This window comes from Camelus ferus, chromosome 1 (genome assembly GCF_009834535.1).
Source record: "Camelus ferus isolate YT-003-E chromosome 1, BCGSAC_Cfer_1.0, whole genome shotgun sequence".
Classification (NCBI taxonomy): Eukaryota; Metazoa; Chordata; class Mammalia; order Artiodactyla; family Camelidae; genus Camelus; species Camelus ferus.
Genome location: NC_045696.1, coordinates 62,570,624 through 62,594,028, shown reverse-complemented (window position 1 = coordinate 62,594,028; position 23,405 = coordinate 62,570,624). Strand labels below are relative to the sequence as shown.

The 23,405-nt window shown below is 31.6% G+C and overlaps 1 protein-coding gene and 1 pseudogene across 1 annotated transcript in view; both read right to left on the bottom strand.

Moving 5' to 3' along the window:
* ACAP2 (ArfGAP with coiled-coil, ankyrin repeat and PH domains 2) overlaps window positions 1–23,405 on the bottom strand; it is a 126,842-nt gene that overhangs the window by 28,683 nt on the left and 74,754 nt on the right. The window contains 4 exon segments of the mRNA XM_032481663.1: window positions 6,857–6,969; window positions 12,201–12,275; window positions 18,063–18,158; window positions 21,227–21,271. Coding sequence (XP_032337554.1) covers window positions 6,857–6,969; window positions 12,201–12,275; window positions 18,063–18,158; window positions 21,227–21,271 — 329 coding nt within the window.
* Window positions 11,225–11,373, bottom strand: LOC116666643 (annotated as a pseudogene).

The following is a 23,405-nucleotide window of genomic DNA, read 5'->3' as shown; positions in this document are numbered from 1 at the left end:
AATAAAACTATCCATTGTATACAATAAAAGACTGAAATAAATGGTGCTTTGTTTTCAACCTTTCTGCAGCTAATTCAACAAACATTCAATTTGTTAAGCAAAACAGAAAATTTTATCACCCTTTAGAACTGGTATCAAACAGGAAATAGTTGCCAACTCACTTGGCCTTACTTTCATGTAAAAAACTTCTAAGCAAAATAATAAAAATCATTAGTAAAATGATTCACACAAATATTTATATTGTCCCACTCATTACTGTAAATTAATTGGCAAACACTTGCAATCTTCTTTAGAAGAAAAAAACTAAGCTACTAATTTATCAAAACAGTAGAAGGACCTAAAGACTTACAAAAAAAAAAAAAAATCACAGCCAAAGCCATTCACAAAAGAAAGCAAAAATTCTCATCAAGCATGAAAGGTAAAACAATATTTGAGTCATTATTTTAAAATTAGTTTTATGTGAGATGATTTCTATTGTAAACATTAGTTATTAATCTATTAGCAGAGAGAGATTCTACCTTTTCATTGATACTAATACAAAGCACTAAAAGTTGTATTTAGATATATTTAGAATTTCTATTTTTAAAAAATAAGGTTAATTCTCGAAGCTGAGAAAATGATTAGATGCTTTTCTATTTTTAAGCTAGATAGATTGTTAGGTTTTCTTGCTATTTAAAAAGGTATCACCTTTACTATTAAAATAGAAATTTGTTAATTAAGGATCTAGATAAAACCAAGTGGTTGCCTCCAAATGTAAATCATCAAGAGGCAGGCTAGAAAAGGAAGAACTTCTGGGTTTCTTTGCTTTGGGACACATGGTTGGTTAGAAATGTTAAAGGAAATACCTACAAACAAACAAAATGGTGCAGCCCTGCCACATGGGATGACATGCAATGGAAAAAATCTCTGATATTGATTAAAGAGTTTTTTAAAAAAATCATTTGAAGTAGGGTGAACTATATTAATAAAATTTTTGTTTTATATAATTATAATATATAATTTGATGAAAAACTACAAAGAATTTTATTGTACAATGGAAAAACACCCATGTAAACTTTTCATGCTTCTGAGGTCTTCAAAAAATAAATTTCCTTTGACCTGCTGAATCTTAAAATAATAGCCTCTAAACATAATAACAAAATACTAGATTAAAAACTTTTGTTAGAGACTATTTCCTCTGATTATTAACTTTATAGATCGTTTATATTTATGAAGCCCAGTACTCCCTGCTGTCTCTCTGCTTCTGGGTGACTTTTTCACATCATCGATTTTTGTACACTTAAGAAAAATACTATAAATTCATCTTAATTTGATCTCTCCTAAGGAAAAATGCCACAATGTATCCTAGGTAGAAAAAAATTTTTAATTACTAAGATTTATATGTCTTATGACACGATCTCCCCTCCTCTGCCATTAAAAAAAGAAAAAGGAGCTAACTATACTCATTTAGATTAATCAAGACTTCAATCAGGAAAGTAAAATGAAATACAATTTTTAATTGCTCCTATAGAATAATTCCAGTTATTATCAACATTTCTTTTTTTTTGGGGGGGTGAGGTTGTTTAGGTTTATTTATTTATTTATTTTTTAACGGAGGTACTAGATATTGAACCCAGGACCTCATGCATGCTAAGCACACGGTCTACCACTAAGCTATACCCTCCCCCTCTCTTAACATTTCTGATAAAAGGGAAAATGAGACAATTCACAGTCTATGGAATATAGAAAATACACTAAATATGTCAAGCTCATGCTATCTGCAATTTGAAGGTACATTAAAAGGTAATTAAATAATAAAAAAACAAATGTTGGAAAGACCTGTGCTGACAATTACACTATAGTCTACAAAGTTCAGAAACTGACCACAAAGTCAAAATATAAAACACTTTTTAAAAAGGAAAATGTCTTGGTTTTAAGAAGATTAAGCCATCACTTTATATCTATCTCAAATTGAAATAACCCAATAAACTTATTCATAAACAATTAAATATTAATTTTTAAATACCAATGAGAGATTCCAGATGACAAAATTGGGGGGTGGGGGGGAGGTACCTTAAAAAATAAATCAAGTAGCTTTTACAATTTTGATCACTAGTCCCAGAACTCACTTGAAATCAAGAACTTGGGTAAAAGTCAACTTCAAAATCAGTAGAAACTTTATCACTAAAACTATACAGATGATGGATTCATGAATACATTTATATAGGTGCCAAATAGGTGAGCATTTAACAAAATTAAAAGTTTAAACATGTATATGCTACTTTATTTCAAATTCAATTTAATTTTTCCCAGGGAAAAAGACCAAAATGGTATAATAAACAAAAAAAACTAGAAACTAACAATGCTTTCTTTAAACATAATTAATACAGTTATAACCAAAAGGATTATTTCCTAAGTAACTATCTAAAAATTTTAAAAAGCATTTACTAGCTATTTCTCTTAAATATATATATACATGAAGTTATTCATATTACTCAATCTGTATCTTCTTTGGATAACTATAAATATATCAAATGTTCTTTTCCAGATTAAAACAAATTGGGGAGATAAGCAATGAAAAGGTATAATTCCATTCCTCAAATAAGATGTTTGTATTTTCTTCCCAATTTAAAACATAAGAGACTTTATATCCATTGCAAGTAATCCAACTGAAATGCAGGTTAATTATGAGCTTTCTCGTGCCAAAGAGGAAATTGGAGAGGTAGGAGTGAGGGGAAGGAAGCCATTTGGTACCTGATATGATCGGGCTTTTTCCTGTCATGTGAAAAAATGGGGCAGGATTAAAACATAAAGGAAAGGTGGTAAAAGAATGAAAACGCAAATGTGCAAAATAAGCAAAGGACTAGCATGATATGAAAATAAAGCAAGAATTAAAGGAACCGGCTTAAGCTCATAACCTAACAAAATAGTCAAAAATATCTTGCATTTTGCTCATATATTATACATACTTGCATTTATACATTTAATTCCAACTCTTAGGAATCTGAAACAATAATATTTCAGAAATATTCAAAATTTTTCTACAAGTATTATGGTATAGAAGGTTCTGGCAGGACTAAGCACACTCCACTATTATTTTCTGCCTTTATGGTCATAGCTATAAAATACAGATAGTACCTTTCCTCATCCTAATGAAGGAAATAATCACTATAGATGTATCTGTATAAACCTGAAACAAATGCAAACTTTCCATAAGGCAAAGTTCCCACCACCTGCTCACCCCCTTTTCATCAAATGATAGCAGAGGCTCTAAAGCCACACATAAATAGAGTTTACCTTTAATCTATGTATATACTTCTTACTTTAAAATAAAAAGCCAGTAAAAACTAAAATTTATACCTGCACCAGCAGCACATAGAATACTTAGCTTTAAGATGCTATATAAAACATTTATGCTTTTGGCTATACTTTCTAGTTCAACAAAGAGTGAGCATAGCATGTAATTATTCAGCTTCTTTATTAGTTTTAACAGCTCATTACTAAATAAACTATGTTAATATTTAATTATTTTCCTTGTTCCTTCATCTTTTCTAAATTTATCATGAAAAGCAAAGGAGAAATATAGATATTAGTAATCCAACTAGCACTGACTTTAGCCTGAAGTGATGCTGCCACACTGAGAAGATGGTCTAATACAGAAAGATTATTTTAGTAGATATCACATCTTCAAAACATATATATTATAGACATATAAAAATCTTAAGAGACACCACAAGTTAGAAATCTGAAACCAATCAGAAACAAGCTCAACAGTTCACTTACGACATAAAACATTTCACTCCTTATGCTATTTCAATCATATCATACAATCTCTTCAGTTAAATTTCAGATTATAGAATAATGCTTTCAAGTGATACTTAGATTTTATGAAGTACAGGGTGAGGTTTTAAAACTATCTGGGAATTCCAAGTCAAATTCACATTTCCCTCAGGAAGATCTTTTTAAAAAGCTGATTTTGAAAATACATGCCACTATTCTATAAAACTATAGATAGACAATGGCAAATTTATCATTATATGATTGGTACCTTATGGTGACTATAAGAAAATGTGTTCCCTACAACTAATCCACAATCCTTAAAAGTACTTAAACAATGGGCAGAAAAAAAATCTTTATGTTTTAATAGCTGAATTGCTGGATTTTTAAAGTAAAGGCACAGATATCACAAAAACACAAGTCTTCTATTCAGAGGCTAGTAGAAGATACTAAATCAAGCTGGATAGAGAACTAGAGAAGTAGAGCAGACTCTGAAGTACTTATATAGATAAAGGAAAATTATTTGCAAGTATTTCCTAAGATTAGATTTTAGATAAATTTCATATTAAAACATTGAGATATATTCCAAATTTTTAAAATTGAAAAGCAAAGAGAATTCTAAATAACATTTAATAGACTACTCTGTTTCCTCTCTTTTATACTTATTGACCTATAACTAGAAAACATTTAAGATTTTTGTTACAAGGTTCTGACTTTTAGTTTGTGAGGAGTTTTATATAATGCTTATATGCTATATTCCTTACAAGTCTGCTTTTTACTAGTGTTTTCATCAAAGTGTTCTTTAAAGGCATATGAAAATGAAATTAATTTGCTTTCTATAATTTATTCCTAGTAATGTAAGTGGATTAGGAAGGGTTTTTTTTAATAGTTTTAAGTTATTTTTTAATAGTTGAAGCTATATTTTATGTTATCAAAATACAGACTGTTTAGAATTTCTATAGCAAGTTAAAAAAAATGCCAGGTTTTGGGCCTCAATTTTGTTACATCCAGCTATGTGACCTTGAATGAACAACTATCTCCATGCACCTCCATTTCTTTACTAAAAATCAGGCAGTTGAACTACATCTATGGTTCTAGTCAATAACTGTCATCCCACTACATAGAGATGGCATCTCTGTCAAAAAGTGGCCTTGTTTCCAAAGTTATTTTTTCTTACTTTGCAAATGGTAGGTAATATATCTACAACTGAGAATTTAACAGTTATTCCCTATTTAAGTCACATTTTAATGTCTATGCCAATTAATAAAATCCATGAAATAAATTTTAAAAATGAAAGAGTTCACCCTTAAATCAGAATCAATTTTCTTTTATTGTCCTAAAAGGGAATGCAATTTTCTACTAACACTTACTGTGCTTCAATTTGAAGTCTGAGAGCATATCTGAGTGGAGTAGTCCATGGAAGTTCATTTCATTTCTTCTTAACACAATGGTACAGTTTCTATGGATCTATTGCATTTTCACTGTGTTAAACTTTAAGTAGGTTGTTTTGAAGTCTGAAGGTTAAAATTCAATTCTAATATTACCTCATGAAACCATACTGGTTGAGAAATCTTTATTTATTATAAAAATTTGACATTCACACTATTTTTTATTTTAATTTTCTACTCTGGCTATGGAAATTTGCCAGGAAAGCTTAAAAGATTATTGACCTAATTTTTACAGCTTAGAAAACAGAATTTTAATTTTTCATTTTTACTTTACAATAGTTAAAACACTATTTCTTAACCAGACTATCTTAGTTGATCCTTTGATGTTCATATATTACTTTAAAAGTTCTACATAACTCAAAAAGTTAATATCAAATATAATCATTATTCTTCCCAGTTTATATTTATTCTTAGGTAAAGAAAAATTACTTCAAATAAAACACATCATGTACCATTTAAACATTTGACAGTATCAAATGCTAGGGAAATACGTAATAAATCACTGATGTTTGAAAATATCAGTGAATGTTTATTCTATATAACCTCATCACCAGGAAATCAAAATAAGTGCACTAGGAACCCATTTCAATATATTAAATAGTCAATTAGAATTGTTTCCATTTAAATTAACAAAAATGTATACTAAATTAAACTTACCAAGAAAATTCTATTTATTTTGCTAATGTCCATTTTTTTTAAAGAAAACAATCTTCTCTATCATTAAGTGAATTCATATCCTGTTCAAGTGGCAAATAAAATATATACATTCAACCAATAATACAACAGTAAATCAGTTAACCAGAACCCAAAACTCTTCTCAATTATTACAAAATTGTTCGGACTACCCTTTATTTTTTTTTTTTTTTTCGCAAGAAGGGAGGCATCTTTGAATAAAAGATTTATCATTGTTACTCAGAAGGATGATCTTGAGACAAGCCAATCTTTTTTATTTTTTCCTTAATATCTGAAATTATTTCACTTCATTATATTAATACATGAGAAGATACAATAAAATGTTTTACACATTCATTCAAAAGATATTTACTGAATTAATATTTTATAATATTTTTGGTAGCCATCAAGTTTAGAATAAAGGAGCATCAGCTGCCACGCGCACTTCATATATAGAAACAATCCCATTTCCTAAAACTCCTGGTTAAAGTTACTGCAAAAATCAAAAAATCAGGATCACTTCACTTAAAGATTCAGAAGCAAACATTAAGTAAAAATGCACATAAATATCATATGGGGTGGAACCTAAAGGAAAAAGCAGCTCACTTTTCCTATTTATCCCAATATATTCAGTATGTAATTTGCAATCAGATCTACTGCATAACAAATACAGGAGGTAGTTCACATTCAAATTTTACTTATTGTGATGATCTAGTTACTAAAGACCAAGCATAAGAATTCTCCTTGCTTCCTAGTTTACACTTTGCCTAAATTTTAGAATTAGAATTGCTATTCTTCACTTGCTTCTTAAGGCCCCTTCCCTCAAAGGCCATCTTACTTATCTTCAGCAGATTGGGTTCAGGAAAGTTACTATGGACTGTGAATTTAGAGAATTATGAAGAAAAGAGTTGCCAAACCACAGGGAAAGTCAGGAAACTGAGCATATGGAAAGAACAAGACTGGTATTTGAAATATATTACCTGTTCCAAGTTTTGAAAGCATTGCTGGCTCGTTTGAACAGATATCCTTCCATAACAATGCCATTTGCAGCATCTACATTATATTCTAACTTAGAATCATCACTGGAGAAATCCTAGACAAAATAACACATTAAAAAGTTCATATGATTTTTACTAAGTTCCTTAGACAACAAATCTATCCTAGAGAAACAGCTCAAACAGCAGAAAAGCTTTGTATTAAGACAGTTATACCAACAATATTCATAAGAAAGGGGAATAATGTTCAATAATAGAATGCTTTAACATATTAAAGTATGTATTTCAATTTAGGACTATTTTCAATAATTATTATCATAATATAAAAATGCAGATTATCATACAGAATATACATTAAAAGAGAAAACAATATAAATCATATAAGTTGTATAAAAAATAATATATACACTGTGATTAAAAGTATAAAATAATATGTATACAAATAAACAAAGGGAATAACTTAATTTTATAGGGTGTTATGTTTAAAATGCTTTCATTTAATCCCAATATTTTATGGTATTGTTTATGCTAACAATTTTTCAAAAAGGAATATGGTTACATTTGAGATTACTTATACCTATCACTATTTTATAAATATATTACTATCATGGTAGTTTTTAAAAATCTGATAGGAATAATAACTCCACTATGTGAGAGTTGAAAAGGATAAAGGCTTTTTTTCCTAAAATAAAATTAAGTTTTGCAAAGGAGAACCACTACAGTGTGAAGCGGGCATTCTGAGCTTACTTTTTTATGACGACTATGGAGTTCATTCAGTCATCTTCTGTCATTCTAATCATTCTATCCTTCACTGAATGTAATTCAAATTCTTAATTTTTCTCCAATGATTCATTAAGTTTTGAAATCAGAAATCCTATATTTAAAATATTTCCTGATAACCATCTAAAGTAATTTCAACAAAACTCTAAGACTGCTATAATCCCAAAATTTAAAACTCTAAAAATCAATCTTGAAACTTTCAAAATTACTTCTGGACCAATGATCAGAATTGGAATGCTATCCTATGAGAGAGTAGTAACGTTTGGTCTTGAGAAAGATTTTGGTAGAGGCTAGATGACCACCTGCCAAGAATGCTCGGATGTGGGGATCCTGCACTGGAGGGGAAGCAGAGTGAGAATCACCTAAAGGCTTTCCAAATCTAAGGGTCTATGACGATGGGAAAAGGAAAGAGACTAACTCCAGAACTAACAACAAGCACTTCCAACATCTCTCAAAATTTAACCATAAAGACATAATAATCTAAAACAATCAATGAAACAGAATCTATAAATGATCTGCTATTTTTCTTCCTACTTTTTCTTTGGGGAAAAAAATCAGGGAAACTTTAATTCCCTCATTTATTTGAGGCTATAATTTATTTAATTATGCAGACAGATTTGTCAGCAACAGACATAATTGAGTTTGGCAATATTGTAAAGATTTCATTTGTAACACTGGTAGTTTTTATCAATCCTAAAGCTATTTAAAACATAAAATAAGACTTCCTTGAAAGTGCAGTGCATTATAAGTATTTTTCTAACTTTCAACTATATTTCTTGAGATAAATTAAGTCTTCAATATAATTACTATTAATATTGATTAATATTTTATAGTACTTAAAATGTGACAGATATGATTTCATAATGAAAGCAATTAATAATGTTAATAAAATATATAATATTAGAATTTAAATATATTGATGAGCTGACAAATTAGGACAGAATACTCAAGAGGCGAAAGACTGAGTGAAAATTGGAAGCCACAGAAGTAAGCAGAGCAAGGAAGCCAGCTTTCACCTTAAGGGCATTTCCTCATCAGGAGAACTTGAAGCCTTGGTATGGGGCCCAAGGAACAGAAGGCAAGACCAAGGCTGGCCAATGAAGGGACTTCAATAGCTTTTCCTTTTGAAATTGTAAGCAAGATAAGAAGGACTACTATTACCACTTTGATTTAAGATTATTTTGGAAGCCCTAGCCAGCAAGATAACAAACAAAAAGTAAAGGATTGGAAAGGAATAACCGAACTATTACTATTTATATTATAGCTGATGTGACTTTACACACATAACATCCAAAAGAGTCCAGAGATAAATTAGTATTAAAAAGAGCTTAACAAGACTAATGGTCACATGGTGGGAAGGGAATAGTTCAACTGGTAGAGTGCCTGCTTATCATGCATGAGGTCCTGGGCTCAATCCCCAGGACCTCCATTAAGTAAGTAAGTTAAGTACATAAATAAATAAACCTAATTACTTCCCCACTCAGAAAAAAAAATTTTTTTAATCTCTTAGGCACAATAGTAAATTAAAAAAAAAAAAAAGACTAGTGGTAACAAAATCAATGCAGAAAAATCAAATTTTATTCTAATATACAAGGAAAGTAAACAGAAAAAAATTTTAAGATAACATGATAACATTTGCAATACAAGTATTTAGAAATGAATCTAACAAAAGATGTACATGAAACTTATCAAGCTTTATGAAGGACATTAAAGAAAACTTAAATAAATGAATAAATATTTCAAACTCACGGATCAGACGGTATTATAAAATAAAGATATCAATTCTTCCCCAAATTGATTCACAGATCCAATGCAATCCCAATCAAAAGCCCAATCAAAAGTTATTTTTATGCAAACTGAAAAGCTATCCCTGAAGTTTATACATACGGAAATGCAGAACTTTGGCAATTCACTTTTCAAGAAGAGAAGGTAGAAGGTTTTGTTTTGTCAGATATCAAGATATGCTATAAAGCTAAAATAATTACGATATCATAGTATTGGCATAATAAAAATGACCAATGAAATAGAATAGAGCCTGCAATAGACCTCACATGCACGGAAATGTAACAGTGAGCAACAGGGAAAGAACAAACTTTTTAGTAACTGATTCTAGATAATCTAGCTACCAATGTGAAAATAAAAGGAAACCGGATCTCTACCTCATACTATACAAAAAACCAATTACAGATTGATTAAAGATCTAGACATAAAAGGCAAATCTATAAACACTTAGAGGATTATACAGGAAATATATCTTTGTGATCTTAAGTTGGGAAGGACACAAAAAGTGCCAAAGAGAGAAGAAATTTTAAGAACTACATGAAAATTAAAAGCACATATACCCCAAAAGGGAGCTTATATCGGGAAGATCTGAAGATTTGATCAATAGTTAATTAGGCAACATGATGTGAAAATGGGAGAAAGACTAACAGCTATTTAACAAATAGGATATCCAAATGACCAACAGATATAGGGGAAGGTATTTGAGCTCATTAGTGACTAACACCATAAATTAAAACTAGAATGAGAGATCAATAACTACCCACTCAAATCAGCAAAAAATTAAAAACTCTCACAGTACAATGAGGTGGCAAGAAGCAATGGGAACTCTCACACAATACTGCTTTCTGGGAATGGTATAACATGTTGAAAAATAATTTAGCATTATCTACTAAAACAAACATGCATACACTCTTTGACCAAGCAATTTTACCAGTAGATATAAATCCATGAGAAATGTGTGCACATATCCAAAAGGCATATACATGAATGTGCACAGCATCATTGTTTCTTCAATTGATCAATTTCAATTCTTGAAAAAAAATCTAAATAATTACATTAGACATACATTTTCTTAATTTTTAGTTGACTGCATCTTTTTCTTTTTCTTTTCCTTTTTCTTTTTTTTTTTTTTACCTGTAATGCAGCCTGTGTCAGCATTTAAGGGCAGAAAAAAGGTAAGTATGAGCAAAAACAGCATTACTCTCTTAAAGGAATTATCTAAAATAAAATAAATTAATCAGATTTAATAATTTCCTACTTTTGAATATTCGGTACAACACTGAGCTGTGTATATAACAGGGAAAGATATTAAAATATGCATAGTATTCATTAAATAATTCAGTTTAAACAAATAGTCACATGCTTCTAATATCATGATCACTCATTTTAATTAGAAATGATTGGTCCCAATTTAAAAAAATATTTTCATGGTGATGTCATTAAAACAAGTTATCCAACCAAAAGTGATTCTAACTTTAAACAAAACATGGAGGTAGTCTTACCTGGCTGACTATATCTAGAAGTAACTAATTAAACACAGACTGACAGAAAAATCTTCCCCTTTTTAAAATGTTTCTCTTTGAGTATTAACAACTCATCACCAATAAAAACTTCCTTACTTTTATTACTGATTTCACTTCCATCTTTTTCCACTGACATCTTCTACGTCAGATCTAGCTTACTGGTATATTAAATTCTAAATAAACCATAATAAAAATTGATTTGACTGCCCAATACCAAGGAAATAGATTTCTTAGAGCAATGCTAGAAGGAATTTTTTTTTTTTCTTTTTAGGGGAAAATGTGATCACAGTCCTCCACTATCAAAAAATGTGCAGTCAAGTTTCCCACATTTGGGGAAATCGCAGAAGTGAGATGGATAAGCCTTACCCTGGGAAAACCATCTTCATGATCATGGTATCTCCTCTGTCAGGTTGGTATAGAAGGCACCTTGCTACATACTTGCATTATTACATTCAACCTCCAGTGCTCTCCTTTTCAGATTACTACACAAAAAATGTATCAAAGACTATACAACCTATTACTAGATTGAGTTCCAGGTATACCATATTCAAAGCTTTTAGCACACAGAAATAAAACCTGATATCACATTTAAATTTTTACTTTTAAATACATATTTTCCAAATATTAGTTTAGCTATGCTTAGACAAATTAGCAAGAAATGCAAGTGGAATTTCAGCATCACTTGAGAAAAAAAGCACTGTCCTAGAGTAACTGCAGCTGAAAATTCCTAGTACCAAACACATACATAGATGCTAAGGTGGCTAAGGTGTTCTCTAACCCCTGCCCACCTCCATGCCCCATCCCCCCATTCTCTCTCTCTCCACCCACATCTCTCTCTCTCTCTCTCTCTCTCTCTCTCTCTCTCTCTCTCACACACACACACACACACACACGCACACTTTTACAGGCGTTGGTGATACCCTAAATGAAACTATAAATAGTGTTTTAAACTCTAACTAAGGCTCCTTTTCAATCAGTTTAGGCCCCACAAGACTGACGTTTTAATAAACTGGTTCAAAACTGTGGCTTTCAAATATTTTGATGTAAAAGAATAACAAAATACATACCTGAACATCTGAAAAATATTTTACTTTTCACCAAAAAAGGAGGAATTTATTTACACAATTTAATTATTAAAGTAACTCATAGGATTTGTTCTGACACAACAGCATCTTGCTGAAACCAATAATCAAATAATTGTGTAAAATGGGAATTAATTTTCTTTAACTTTTTTCCTCCAGTACCTTTTGTTGAATGGTGGAATGCTTTTGCTCCATCTCTCTTTTCTCCTTTGCTGCATCCACAACCAGTCGATCCAACTTTAGGAGAAAAGGAGAAAATTAGGCTTAACAGTTCAAGAAAGATTATTTTTTTATATCATATTCCCAATAAGTCAGTCAATTTAAGTTAACTTCAAAAGGCATTTTGGCTACAAATTTAAAGTGGAATTTTTTTCTAGTATCATATCTTCTTTGAGAAGGTCTTTAACTCCTCTAGGGAAAAAGTTTCTAAGAACAGCTATGGTGATAAGCAAATTTATCAAGGACCCAACAGCAATAACATGTTCACTCCAGGAATAAAGAGAATGACTCTAGCTTAAGTTGCCTGCTGACCCACTCAGCAATTCTGGTAGACACAATCAAGGGCAGAAAGAAGATATACTGGTGATTTTTTTCCCCAAACAGAAAAAGTAGCAGCCAAGCTAGTGTGTGCCAGCTGTCACAAGTTCAACTTAACATACACGTCCAATCACTCAAGATGCTTTATGTTTTCAAGTTGACTTGCTAATGTTATAATCAAATCTCAAAGGTAGAAAAAATTATTCAGCAGATAATAGAGGAAGCTAAATAAATTAGTAATAACAATTCAATAGTAATCATTCATTAGATCAGGGTATAAAATCACACAATTTTAAGGTTCTTTTTAAAAAATTTAAAAACTTATAAAATCCATTTCTTTTTCGTTCCTTTCCATCAGAAGATAATTATTTGATTTCCAGTATTATGACAAAAGCACTGGCTTCTTGAATTCCTCTTTGCTGAAGTAACAGAGAATTGGGTTACAAAACACTCCATTACATGGGTCTACTCTTCTAGACTGTGATGTACTGTCATCTCATCTTTGAACACGCATCATCTCTAACTGAACAATGAGTAAATAAAAATGTAAATGTCAACAGAATATGGAGAAAGACAAAGTATTACTGTCCAAATGTTTCAGTTGATCTCCTTTAAAAACTAAATTGAAAAAAGCCTTCTTAAAATAATATGTAAGTTTGGGATTAATAGATACACATTACTACATATAAAATAGATAAACAGCAAGGACCTCTTGAATAGCATAAATAATTATATTCAATTTCTTGTAATAAGCTGTAATGAAAAAGAATCTGAAAAAAGATATATGTAAAACTGAATCGTTTTGCTGTACACATGAGAATAACACTGTAAATCAACTAGACTTCAATAAAAAATAAGACGATATGATCCTTTATTCACTACCACAAATTTTGTTTTTTTCTACAGGAGACTAATTCTGGCCACAGAATCTTAATATCACTGAACAGTAATAAAGAACCCCCCCCCCCAAAAAAAAACCACACACTGAAACAGAACTATCACTATTATAAAATACTTGATTTAGATGGCGGCTATACTACTCCACTTTAGGATTTAATTCATACATACCTTAGTAGACATGTCACATTGATTTAAAGGGTAATGCTGTACTAGGAAAATGTTAGTCCTCCAACAGTTTCTTATACTGAATGAGTGGAATAAGCATTATACCATGGTTTACAGCCTTTAATTGAATGGCATATAAATATTATTCATTCATTCAGACTAAGTGTAGTAGAAGGCAGCTCCCAAGATTCAAATTAATGTTTATAAGTTTGCATGCATGTCCCTTCCATACCAGTACTACAATGCAAATGATGGTTTCTGCTTGTCAAATTGGTAACAAATTTCTCTGCCGCATCCCACCCCACTGCTTTGCAGCAGAAAGGGGAAAAATGCCTCTCCCTGCTGGAGAAGAAGTATAAAGAAAAATACCTCTTTCAACATGGTGGAGTGTTGGAGGGCATACAAGTTGGGGAGATACAAAGGCTGTGTCCCAAGTTTCTATCAGTGCTGGACATCATGAGTTTAACAGGCTCCTATAACCAGCCAGGTGCCCCCAATTCTCTGCCTGTGTTCTGAACCTCTTCCACTTCTGCCATCTCAGGTATCACCATTTCTCCTCTGCTCTTTAACTTCTCCCATTCCCATCTGCTTATATATTTGTGCAAATTTAATAAATAAGCCTTAAATAAAACCTTCCTCCAACCCATATTCCTCTCTAGCTATCTACCTTCTCCTTTTCCTTCACAACACAACTTCTTAAAAAATTTTCCCTGATCTCCACTTGCCCATTTCATATTCATCTACCCACTGTAATTTAACTTTAAGCTCATGGACCCTCAACTCTCACAGAGATAACAAATAACCTTCTTGCTGCTAAACCCAAGAGGTAGTTCTCAGTGCTAGGTTTATTTGACCTTCTTTTCCAGCATTTGTACAGACAAGTACCCCCATCTTTTTGAGACAATCTTTCCTTGCCCTGTGCTGTCACAGCATCTAGGTTTTCCAAATCCTCTCTTATCTATGTTCTCATGGAGTTCCTCTTACCTAGCCATCTCTTAAAAGTAAGTCATTCTCAGGGCTCTGTCCCAAGCCAGATTCTCTTCTTACTCCATGCTAGCGGACCTTGATCTTAACTTACAAAATCAAAATTATTAGGCATGGTGTTTGGACATTTATTTTTTTTTTAAATAGCTCCATAGATTTTGAGATACCTATTAACTCTCCTTGGGTTGGTAAACCCACTCTTGTAGCTGCAATTAGCAATTATATGCTATTGACTCCTTTAGTCTTTCTCTTGAGCTCTAGATGTATCCACTTAGATATCCTAGCCTCAAAAATCAACACATTTAAACCTGAACTCATCATGTCCCTCCACCCTCTAATAGGCTATATATTAAATATTCTTCAAGTCTTTCTATTTATCTCCACCCCTACCGTCATGACAATAGTTCCAGATGCCGTTATCTCATAACTGAATTACTGAAAGAATATCCTAACTGGCCACTTCCAACCAGGCCATATTACCCCCAAGGGACTATAGGCATTGGGGTTTAGGTGCTGATTTTCAAAGACCTGCAGAATTACTTGAGACCTGGGAGGGTAAAAGGTACAAAACTGGTATTAACAAATGTCAGCTGCTATGATAACTTGTGTGTGATACAGTTATTTGTAAACTCTGGTATTTTACTTTTTACTGATAATAAGTTAGTCTATATTGGCCACACATACACACAACACAAAAATTCTCAAAACATACAATTATTGAAACTAGTCAATTACAAACCAATGCATTTTTTGATAAATTATATTTAATGTAAGATAAGGGTATGACCTAAAGTGTGATAAAATGTAAGGAGTGCCTAGAGCCAGGAAAGGTCTTCCCTTCTTCCCAAGTCTGGGTTAGATGTCCTGTCTATATGTTCCAATAACACTCTGACACTCCAATATGCGGTAGAGACAGTTAGCTGTCCCCCAATATCCATTCTCTTCTTCCTTCTTAACAATAGAACCCCCAAATTCTAGTAGGTAACATGGTTACCTGATTTAAGACTATATTTCTCAGCTTCCCTTGCAACCAGTGTGACATTGAGACATACACAGAAGTGGCATACACAATTTCCAGGAAATATCCTTAAAAAGAGGGAATGAATCTTTCCCCTTTCCTCCTTCCAGTTGGCTGGAATTTGGGTATGATGGCTAAAGCGTGATAAGCCACTTTGAACCATCAGGTAGAATCAAAAGCTATAATAAGCCTTGGTCCTTGCAGATTAAGTGACCATCATACCAGGCCTATGATTTTACAAAGAAGAAATAAATTTCTATCTTGTTGAAGCTCCTACTATTTCTGGTTTTCTATCACATGCAAATAAATCTAATCTCAATTTATACACCCAGAAAGGATACTTAGCACAGAGATTAATTAATACTTGTTATTTTCTTCCAATAGATTAAGTTCAGTAGAGGCAGGGAAGAGCATCTCTGTAATTCACGGCATAACATCCCTCTCCCACACCATCCCAACACACACACACACGTACCACATTTATTTTTGGTCAATAAATGCAATTCTCATTCTATTCTTATCTTTTTCCCATTTACCTAAACTTTTTTTTTCATCCTTAATTCCCTCTCCTCAAAATGTAACCTGAAACAATTTGGGAAAGAAAATCACCTAAAAATTGATATTATTAAATCCAGAAAGCTCATCATCAACCAAAAAAGAATATTGGAGAACAGATTGAATACAAAGTTCTGCTTACTTAGATTTCAAAAATAATCTGAACATGATAAAATTTCAATATGATTCTTATACGTAATTCATGCATGTGCATGTATAAAATGAAAAAGTTCCCAAGAGTTCTACAATCTTAAGATTCTAAAATTTTTTATTCAAAATAGCAAAATGCAAGTTTTTAAAAAATTTAAAAAAAGCTTTAACTCAAATGAAAAACCAATTAGGACAGAAACTCAGTTATCCAAATATAAAAAACAAAAAAATAAATCCAGCTATGTATACTGTAAAACAAACACTTTCAAATTCTTTTTAAATTAAATTAAATTCTTTTAAATTCTTCTTTTCAGTATCCTCCTATACTATCTATAACTTATCCTTTAAGCCTCATATACTATCTATAACTTTCCTTTAATCTTTGTTACACATTTAACCTATACATAAATCTTCTGTAGCACCAGACTTCTTCATTAAATAAATGAAATGTCAAATTTCCCAATATGCTAAATTTCTTTAGAAATACAGACACTGGAACAAAGGTAACAAAAGCATAAATAAATAAGTCAGACTACATCAAACTGAAAAGCTTCTGTATAGCAAAGAAAATTATCAACAAAAAGAAAGGACAACCTGCCAAATGGCAGAAAATATTTTCAAATCATGTATTTGATAAGGGGTTAATATCCAAAATACATAAATAATTCAAGACACCTCAGTAGCACCACCCCCCACCAAAAAAAAAAAATCCAATTAAACAATGGGCTGAGAATCTGAAGAGATTTTTGTACTGAAGACACAGATGGCCAATAGGTGGTCAAAGGTACTCAATGTTACTAATCATGAGGGAAATGTAAATCAAAACCACAATGAGCTGTCTGTTGCCTCACACCTATTAGAATCGCTGTCATCAAAAAGACAAGAAATGAGTGTTGAGGATGTGGAGAAAAGGGAACTCTTGCACACTGCTGGTGAGAATGAAATTGGTGCAGCCACTATGAAAACAGTATGGAGGTTCTTCAAAAAATCAAAAATAGAACTGCCATATCCAACAATTCCACTTCTAGGTATTTATCTGAAGGAATTAAAGACACTAACTTGAAAAGATATCTGCACCCCCATGCTCACTGCAGCATTATTTAGCCAAGATATGAAAATAACCTAAGCGTCCATCAATAGATAAATGGATTAAAAATCCACACACACATAAAATATTATTCAGCCATTTTAAAAAGGAAATCCTGCCTTTTGCGACAACATAGGTGGACCCTGAGGGCATTAAACTAAGCAATATAAGTCAGACAGAGAAAGACAACTATTGTATGATCTCAATGATACGTGGAATCTGAAAAAAAAAAAAAAAAAAAAAGAACTCACAGAACAGACTGGAGGTTGCCAGTGGTGGGGGCTGGGGAGTGGGTAAAATGGTATAAAAAGGTACAGAACTTCCAGTCATAAAATAAACAAGTCCTGGGGGGGGTGTAGCATGATGCCTAGAGTTAATAATACTGTATTGTATATTTGAAAATTGTTTAAAGAGTAGATCTTAAAAGTTCTCATTAGAAGAAAAAAATTTATAACTGTGGAATGATGAATGTTAACTGGACTACTGTGGTGATCATTTTGCAATATATATATATGCTGAATCATTATGTTGTGCACCTGAAACTAATGTTATACGTCAGGCAAATCTCAACTTAAAAAAAATTCAGATATCGGTATATAACACAAAATCACGAAGTACAGTACATTACCTGGGCACCAAGATCCTTCATGTAGGGCCCAAGTTCACTAAACAGATCATATCCTTGATGAAAGAAGGCCAAATGGGCATACATAAAGGATAACATCTAACATGAGGGGGGAAAAAAAAGTTAGCATTTTAAAATCATTCATTAGATAAACATTCTGAAATTTAAAAAAAATTCTTATCTTAACTATAGTTTAAAAATTACTCCATAAGAGCCCAAAATATCAAACCTATTTAAAATTAAACTGCATCATTTTTCTTAAAAGAGTATTTCAGAAATATCTGCAAATATGAGAAAAATTTAATTAAAAGAAGTTTCCAATTGATTTAAAATTAAATGTCTCAAATTTTAGTTGTTTACAGTGTAGCCAGATGATCAAAATTTATATTTTAATAATTCAAAGAAGCAAGTTTTCAATAGGTTCACCACCTTCCTAGGGACATTATAAAATATCTCTGTCTTTCAACCAAACTCACTGGCAAAACCTTAAATTACAAATAAAACATTAAAAGATCAGAAGGGGAAATATAAAGCTCTCAAAACAAAACAATCACAAACATTTCACAACCTGCTAGATCACTACGCACAACCCAAAGTAGAGGCAATGCTCATTCTTATTCTAAGATACCAAAATGAAATGAGGCAACAGATTTTGCCAATACAGAGGGTTTGTTATATTCCTTCCAAAAATGTCATGAATAGGTGAAGATTTTTTTCAAGTTTTCCTGTATTTCACTTATTCATGAGAGAAAAATCATTTCTTATTTTTTAGCTAAGTTTTTACATGAGAAGGAATTAAATAATCCAATCGCTATACTGAATCCACTAAACATCTAAGTTATTTTTAGCAAGAAGAGACATCTATTTAATTCTCTGAAATCTAAAATAGGTCATAAGGTCCTTAATTCTTAAGAATCCTTCAAAAGAAAAAATTTTGGAAGAGAAAAACCAATAAAATAAAACTCTCAGACAAAAGGACAAAGCTCACTAAAAGATTATTCTAGAATTAGATAACAGCAGTTGTACAACTTTGTGAATACGATTTTAAAAATACTAATTATGTAAATAAGAGAAGAGATTAATAGCTACAATTACATAAAAATGTAAAAAATCCCAAGGCATTATAAGCATATTAAAAGATAAATGATAAACTAGAAAAAAAAAAAAAACACATGACAAAGAGCTAATAGTCTTAATATACAAGAGATGTTATAAATCAATATGAAAAACATGAAGATTCCAACAGAAAAAGAGACAAAGAACATAGAGAACACAACCAGCCAAGAAAAAGAAAAGGGGAAAAAAATGTTCATACTCACCTGTATTAAAGAAATCTAAAACTAAACAGTAATATGGCATTTTCTATCTACCAAATTGTGGGTAGAGTAGGGAAAATTAATACCCAGGGTTGGTACAATGTGGGAAAAATGTTCATTCTTACACACTATTTGTGGAAATTTTGTGTAACACTTGAAATTTGACAGTATTTTTTAGAAATCTTAATAAATGCTTAAACCTTTTGACTAATCTCTTGTCTTACTCTATCCTAAGGAAATAACCATATTATTCATTAGAATGATCACTATAATACTATTTTTTTAAATTTTTTTATTGATTTATAATCATTTTACAATGTTGTGTCAAATTCCAGCGTAGAGCACAGTTTTTCAGTTATACATGAGCATATATATATTCATTGTCACATTTTTTCTCTGTATACTACTATTTTTTATGCCAAAAACAGGAAAATTACTTAAAAACCCATTAATGGGTGAAGTTGATTTATGATATACTCAAGGTGAACAAACTGTGATCTGGAAACTATATTCAGCCCCACCACCTGTTTTCAGACGGCCTATGAGCTAATAATAGTTTCTGTATTTTTAAATGGTTGAAAGAAAATGAAAAGACATGAAATTCGTGTCATGTGAAAATTATATAATAAAATTCAAATTTCCATGTTCATAAAAAAAGTTTTATTGGAACACAGTCCTGCCATTCATTTACATATCTGTGGCTGCTTTCTCATTACAACAGCACAGCTGAGTAGTTGCAACACAGACCATATGGCCCACAAAACCTAACATATTTACTACCTGGCCCTTCAAAAAAGAGTCTGCCCTTCCCCTAGTATATTCACATGGTAGAATTCTACCTGGCCACAAAAGCCATTGGTAAATAAAAAATATTTAATGACATATGATGATATTAGAGTGTATTAGTGAAAAAAAGTTATAAGACAGTATATGGGAATGATTCTTATTTTGTTTGTTTTTAAAATATTAAATATAATTTTAAAAGATGTACATACATGTTCACGTATACACACAAACAGGCACACATACACACACAGAAAAAAAAGACAAAGATTACGCCAAGGTATTAACCGTAGTTCTCTCTTGGTAGTAGAATTTATAAGTATTTTTATTCTGTCTTCATACGTTTTATTTTCCAATTTTCTACAACTAACATACATTACTCTCAATCTGGAAAAGTAGATGTAGGTAAACAGGAGGTACAATGTATTTATCTGATAAGAAATAACAAAATTAACATAGAATTTAGGACAAAGCTAGGTGGGGACAAGGATCAAAAAGCAGTATCATTAAGGTCCTCTGAGAAACAAACAAACTTCAATGATCTTAGTCAGAGGGAAGAAATAGTTTCTAAGGTTCTCAAAATATGAAAGAATGTAATGCCTATACCACTACCATCCTCTGCCCACCTTGTTAACTTTAGGACAAAAAAATGGGCAAATAAAAAAATCATTGTTGCTATGGTTGTGTAAAGGCTCAGGGAAAAAACAGTGATCCTCAAATTTCATCTCCAAAAGGGCTCATACATCATCATCAACCACCCGAAGGGAAAGAATTCTGTAAATGATACTCTCAGTCTTGAATATTTAAATGTCCACTCAAGTAGTTCACAGTGTATTAATGGATGAGACATACCTAAATAACTACATGAAGGAGACAAAAAACGGCTAAGTAACATATAAGCAGTACAAAAAGATTAGTAAGATTAATTATGAACCTGGAATAAATAAGTAAGTCAATAAATAATTACACATATACGCATACACATACAATGATGCTTCAAACACTCAAAACACATATATTTAGTTTCATATTAAAATATTTGGAACATCATTTCAATATATAGCTTACTGATTTCAGGATTTCTGATCTCCTTTTTGATTGAAGGACGTTAATCTGAGGGAAAATACATTTGGTTAATCACCCATGCATTATTTTAAAAACTAATCTAGAATGCAGTGTTGTAAAATTTGCTTATTCTAATGGTTTAATACTTCCCCAGAAAAGTAAATAAAAACACAGTTCAAATTTTTCACCTTTAGACTCGCTTTTTGCAAAAACAGTTAAGACAAACATACCAATGAAACTCATCCATTTTCAACTCAAAGAAAAAATGCCCATATTTAAATTATAATATTATAGTGATACAGTTATCATTTGATAAACATTTGAGTTTCTTAGAATTCCATCTTTTCTCCACCCTCATCTAATTGCTCTCATTAAAATCCTTCAACATCAGTCGTTACTACAAACTCTCATCGCTTTCACCACTGCCACGAACCACCATAGTATCTTTTCCTGACAGCCACAGCTGTCTCTAAACTAGTCTCTAAACTAGTCCATTTCCACTCCTGACTCCTTACCATTCATTCTCCACAGAGCAACCAGAGTGATCTTTTTAAATAATAACTAAGACCATGTTACATCTATCTTACTACCTTTCAACTCCCTACCATAGCCCTCAAGGCCTACCTCTCCAAGATAGTTCTCTACTTTCCCCCTTTCTGTGCTCCAACCATAGCCCAAGACCATTCCCACCTCAAGGCCTTCATCTATTTGTTCTGTCTCCATGTCGTGATTTTTCTGCCCAGATGGACACAAGGCTCTTATCAGGTCCCACCTTAAACACTATCTCCTACAAAGGTCAAAAGTAGGCTCTTTAGCACTCTTTAGTACATCAATTCTATTTCCTTCATAGTATTTACATAACTACCTTATATTTTCTTATTTATTTATTTATTTCCCCCAGCTAAAATGTAAGCTCCATAAGATCAAGGTCTTGCCTTATTCACAAAAGTATTCTCCAAGTTGTATACATTAAACACTCAATAAATATAAATAAATTAAATAAATTAATGGACCTTAAATAAATATTTTAATAAGACTAAACTATTGCAAGATCAGTAAATTATGAAAACTGTCTCTGGTGATATCTACCCCATCTCTAGAAATTCCTAACAAACATTTTATTTTTGTCTGTTATTATATATCAGCTTAATGAAATAAAGTGTTTACACAAGAAAACAATCACTCTTTGCTAAACTCGTCAAAAAATTATAGAATATCTGCCTTTTTATATGTACTTTCCACTGAATATTCTGCCTATTGTTTTATAAGATAATTTTAAAGCACTGATCAGAAAACAGAACAGACTCAGGAAAATCCAAGTAACTTTGCTTATTTAAGCACTAGTTTCTTCTGCATGTCCGTTTCAAGGCCTATTCAGATTTGAAAACTAAAATACTAACTTTCAAATGCTCAAAGTAAAAGCTTAGAAAAATATTTCAAGTGCCTCTGTTTCGTATCTTTTTTTTTCTGTTTTGGCAATTTAAAAACAGCATATATGAGAAAAGCAAAAGTATATTCAAATATTTAGAAAAGCTAAAGCATGACATAACTTTATAAATCTGAATATTTATAACCTACTGCCCTCTAAAATAGACACGTTGGTCATATAATAAAATAACACAAAGGTTCTTGTCAGAAAAACCAAATTGGCTAATAGTTACAAAAGAGGCGGGGTCCTAATTTAAAACTACTGGATGGACACCAAAGGAAATGGATAATTTATAATATGTAAGTTTGAAGATAATGAATATTTTAGCTGAATTTCCCCACCCCAAATAAAATTTTAAATTAAGCCATTCACTCCTCCAAATAAACATTAACTATCTACTTTCTAACCACTGGACCAGAGGGAAGGGATACAATCTAGGAGTAGGAAAGACACATAAATAAATAATCACGATAAATGGGATAAGTGCTCTAACTGTAACGTGCATGACAGTATAATGGCAGCACAGAGGAAGCAGACGCACGAATGATTCATTTTACTTGGAGAATATGAGTAACTCTGACCACAGAACAGAGAATGAATTGCTAATGGGAAGGTAAAAGCAATGCAAGAAAGACCAATTTGTGTAAGAACATCTTGATACTCTAGATAAGAAACAGTAAGAATTGCTGTTGGACATGCAGCAGAGTGAGAAAGAACAGATTTAAGAGTTACATAGAACTTCTCAAGGCAGTT